We start from the raw sequence: 3,320 nt of genomic DNA, 5'->3' as shown, positions 1-3,320 counted from the left end.
ACTAAGGGAAATGGAAGAGAAAAATAGGAAAACAGGATATCATTGGAATGAGAAATAAACTAGGGAATAGGAACTCGGGAATACAGAAACTAGGCTAGGAATGCAATCTGGAGCAACGAAATTGTTAGTGTTCCCAGGGTTTATCTAATCGGTTTCAGATCCGGAATGTTTCTTGGCATAGCCAGAACTTCAATTTGAACGATTAAATTAGTTTTCCGATTTAACCGCAAAATTTACACGCTAGAACTTCGCGGTCATCAAAGAAAAGTTGTAAATCAATAAATTTTATGAAACTTCACAGAAGACACAATATCTCTATCTCTTCAAATTTATAAGATCTACGAGTTTGTGTGAAATTAGTCTGAATTTCACGATATTTGTGATAATGCTATGAGTTCACTGAAATTGGTGTTTTCTATTTTTTCTCGAATAATTCCGTACCTTTTTGCCGGGTGAGAAAGTTTTTAAGTACTTAAGTAAAACTATGACACAAAATTTAAAAAAATACACAGTTAGCTATATCAATTATCAGCAAGTATCAGCTAACTATGATCGTTTCTCCAAATTATATGTAAAGATTCTTAATTTTCTGAAATTTCAAAAATGTTAATTTTTGGTTTTTGAGATATTTCAATTTGAATGCAACCTCAGGTTTCATGTTAGAATGAGTTTATTGCACGGAATACACAGACAAGTGACCTGACACACTGTCCAATCGATTTCAAGTCTTCAGTAAAATTTCTCGGAGTAATACGGGTTCAGTTTGATACCTATTTCAGTTTGCGATTTGACCGCAGAAAGATCCCAACAAATTTGAAGAACATAAAATTTTGAGAAATTTAGTGTATTTAAAGCGTGTAAAAGAAGAAGCTGGTATCGCTACCTTCGATTTGAATACCTAAATTAATTAAAAGTATTCAAACTGAATAAACTCGAAGAGAGCTGTAATTTTGTTCCGCTAGATTTTATTTCTGGTCCAGCGTGCAAAGCAATTGAATGCGAAAGCAGTGAAAGTAAATGGGAAAAATAAAAAAAGGCAATAAAATATAAGTGTAAAGTGATAAGAAAAAGGGAACAGTGATTAATGGAATAAAAACAGGTAAGGACACGAAGAAAATGGAAAAGAGAAATGAAGAAGGAAAAGGTGAATAAAAAATTAAAAAGGTATGATTTTAGTTTGTACAAAATCACGGAAATTTTCAATACTCAAGAATATATATTGTCCATTCATAGTTTGTAATACAACAATATCAATGATATAATAGTTTTTTTCTATCCAATAATTTATATTTGGAAGACTATTCAATTTCCTTTGGACACAGCTCGACATCTCATAGTCGCTGCCTCTATCGCTCTGCTGACTATAGAACGGAAAGCTGAAATTTTTTTATCAAAATTATAATTTTTCGAGAAATCAAGCACCCCTAGTCGCCTACCATGCTGCTCCAAAAACGAGAGTCCTTCAATCGTCGATCCTGCCGGGCTGGCCACATCATCGCGTAGCTGCCCCGGGTGTGCACCCGTTTCGAGTACCATTTTGCCAGCGCCCATGACGGTTTGTGCCGCTAGTTTGTAGGCCAAATCCCGCGACAGACCCATTTTGACTGCTCCGTCAGCCATGGACTCAATGAATGTGAAAACATAACCTGGACCACTGCCGGAAAGAGCGGTAACAGGATCAATCAGTGCCTCCGTCACTTCATCGCATGTTCCGACGGATTCAAATAACAATTGTGTCAGAGAACAGTCATCTTCGGTAGCAGATTTTCCCCGAACGTAAACCGACGCTCCTGCCCGGACCAGTGTGCATGTGTTAGGCATCACTCTAACGACACGAGCCGTTGGCAGTAACATCTATAATTATGTCATTCGATAGTTTTTTCCTTTTATTTTTAAAGTCATACTTCACCGCTTCCAACTCCGCCAGCTTGAGTCCCATCGCGATGGAAATAAACAACTTATTCGCACTGCACGTGCTAATTTGTTGCAGCACCGTCGGTACGACCCACGGTTTGACACTGATGAAGATGACTTCCGATCGTTTGACAACCGGCACACTGTCCAAGTACGTTTCTGCTCCCATTTCCCTGAATACCTCCATGTTTACTTTGTCGTTTGCGCTAAAACTGGCCGCGATATTTTGTGCGTTCACTAGTCCTATAAATAAGCAGAGTATTGAATACGCGTCGTGAAGAGAAAATCACATGACGAAGCAGTCGCCGGAAAGCAGAAAATGTTACATACCAGCGGAGATGAAACCTTTCGCCATGGCTTGGGCGGTTTTACCACCCCCAAGGAAGCCCATTTTCAGCAAGTTTCCGCACATTGTGGGCTGCGAAAGTGAAACCGAACGGAATACGATAAAAACTGACACTAATCTACGGCTTGAACACTTGATTTGCTTGGATATTGTAGAAAGGAACAAGTTGCTGCAATTTCGATGTAACTTGATGCAATCGGTGTCGGCTAGATAACTACGAACCGAAACGCGCTCTGTGTACGTTTTTCGTCGGAGCGACAATGGGAAACGTCAGAGTGCAATCGATTTTCCTCTCTCCATGAGAGGAAAACTTGAAGTATTCATTTAATACACAAGTTTCGCAACATTTGTTTGTGTTCGCTCGTGATATGGTCGGTAAATCCTCCTGCATCAAAATTTCTGGCGTCAAATAATACGTTTAAAGCATAAAAATTACAGACTTTTCGATTTGAAGTGTAACATCATTTAATAGGTGTTAAGGAAGGCCCTTTTTCGCATCAGCTGCAAAAATGAAACACATTGTGGTGTCAATCAGCCTCACTAAGGTCTGCACCCGCTGATAACAAAGCCCATTTGAAGGGCTTTGAACTTGCCCGGTACGAGCGCGGTTTTGCGATAGGAAAAGCAATCTTCACACCACTCGTTATGATGCTGTTCTGGACGGCCTAAGACATCAACCAACGGCAGCCGCGGCGCTGCCAGTGAGTGCTCAGGAAAGGCGTGACAGCACCCAAGGACCGAGCATCTGCAACCCAGGTTGCAGATTTGGGAATTCGGTAGAAGATTAAGTGTGTTGATTAGGATGCGCTTTTCGTAACGCTTTCCCTTTCGGGCACAAGTGAATGCATTTGCAGCACTTGAGTTGCACTTTTATGCAAGCAGAGCACGCCTCATGGCGAACCGGACACAGAAGCACGGATCGTTTGATCATTAATCAACATGGTTTTTCTCGAAGGCGAACATATTTTCCATCGAACAGAAAGTCATAAAACCGCCTCTTTCTCTGTGAAGTTTATGTTTAGTATGTCGCTATTACGGAAAGCTGCAAAGAATTATGCTG

The 3,320-nt window shown here is 40.3% G+C and overlaps 1 protein-coding gene across 1 annotated transcript; it reads right to left on the bottom strand.

Moving 5' to 3' along the window:
* Positions 1-1,211: 1,211 nt before the first annotated feature.
* Positions 1,212-2,506, bottom strand: LOC129722731 (pyrroline-5-carboxylate reductase 2-like). Its single transcript, XM_055676421.1, has 4 exons — positions 2,245-2,506; positions 1,910-2,157; positions 1,437-1,854; positions 1,212-1,376 (listed from the first exon to the last, which is right to left on the bottom strand). Exons 1-4 carry the CDS (start codon positions 2,324-2,326, stop codon positions 1,303-1,305), a joined length of 822 nt encoding a protein of 273 aa, XP_055532396.1. The 5' UTR covers positions 2,327-2,506; the 3' UTR covers positions 1,212-1,302.
* Between the last annotated feature and the right edge of the window lie 814 nt (positions 2,507-3,320).

Source organism: Wyeomyia smithii, chromosome 2 (assembly GCF_029784165.1).
Source record: "Wyeomyia smithii strain HCP4-BCI-WySm-NY-G18 chromosome 2, ASM2978416v1, whole genome shotgun sequence".
NCBI lineage: Eukaryota > Metazoa > Arthropoda > Insecta > Diptera > Culicidae > Wyeomyia > Wyeomyia smithii.
Note: the sequence above shows the minus strand (reverse complement) of the source record. Positions and strands in the feature narration are given on the sequence as shown.

Excerpts from the sequence above, each read along its gene's own strand:
- LOC129722731 (XM_055676421.1), bottom strand. The coding sequence starts at position 2,326 with ATGTGCGGAAACTTGCTGAAAATGGGCTTCCTTGGGGGTGGTAAAACC. Across the intron at positions 1,855-1,909 it reads AGCTGGCGGAGTTGGAAGCG|ATGTTACTGCCAACGGCTCG; the intron begins GTGAAGTATGAC and ends ACATAATTATAG. Across the intron at positions 1,377-1,436 it reads CTCGTTTTTGGAGCAGCATG|CTTTCCGTTCTATAGTCAGC; the intron begins GTAGGCGACTAG and ends AAAAAATTTCAG.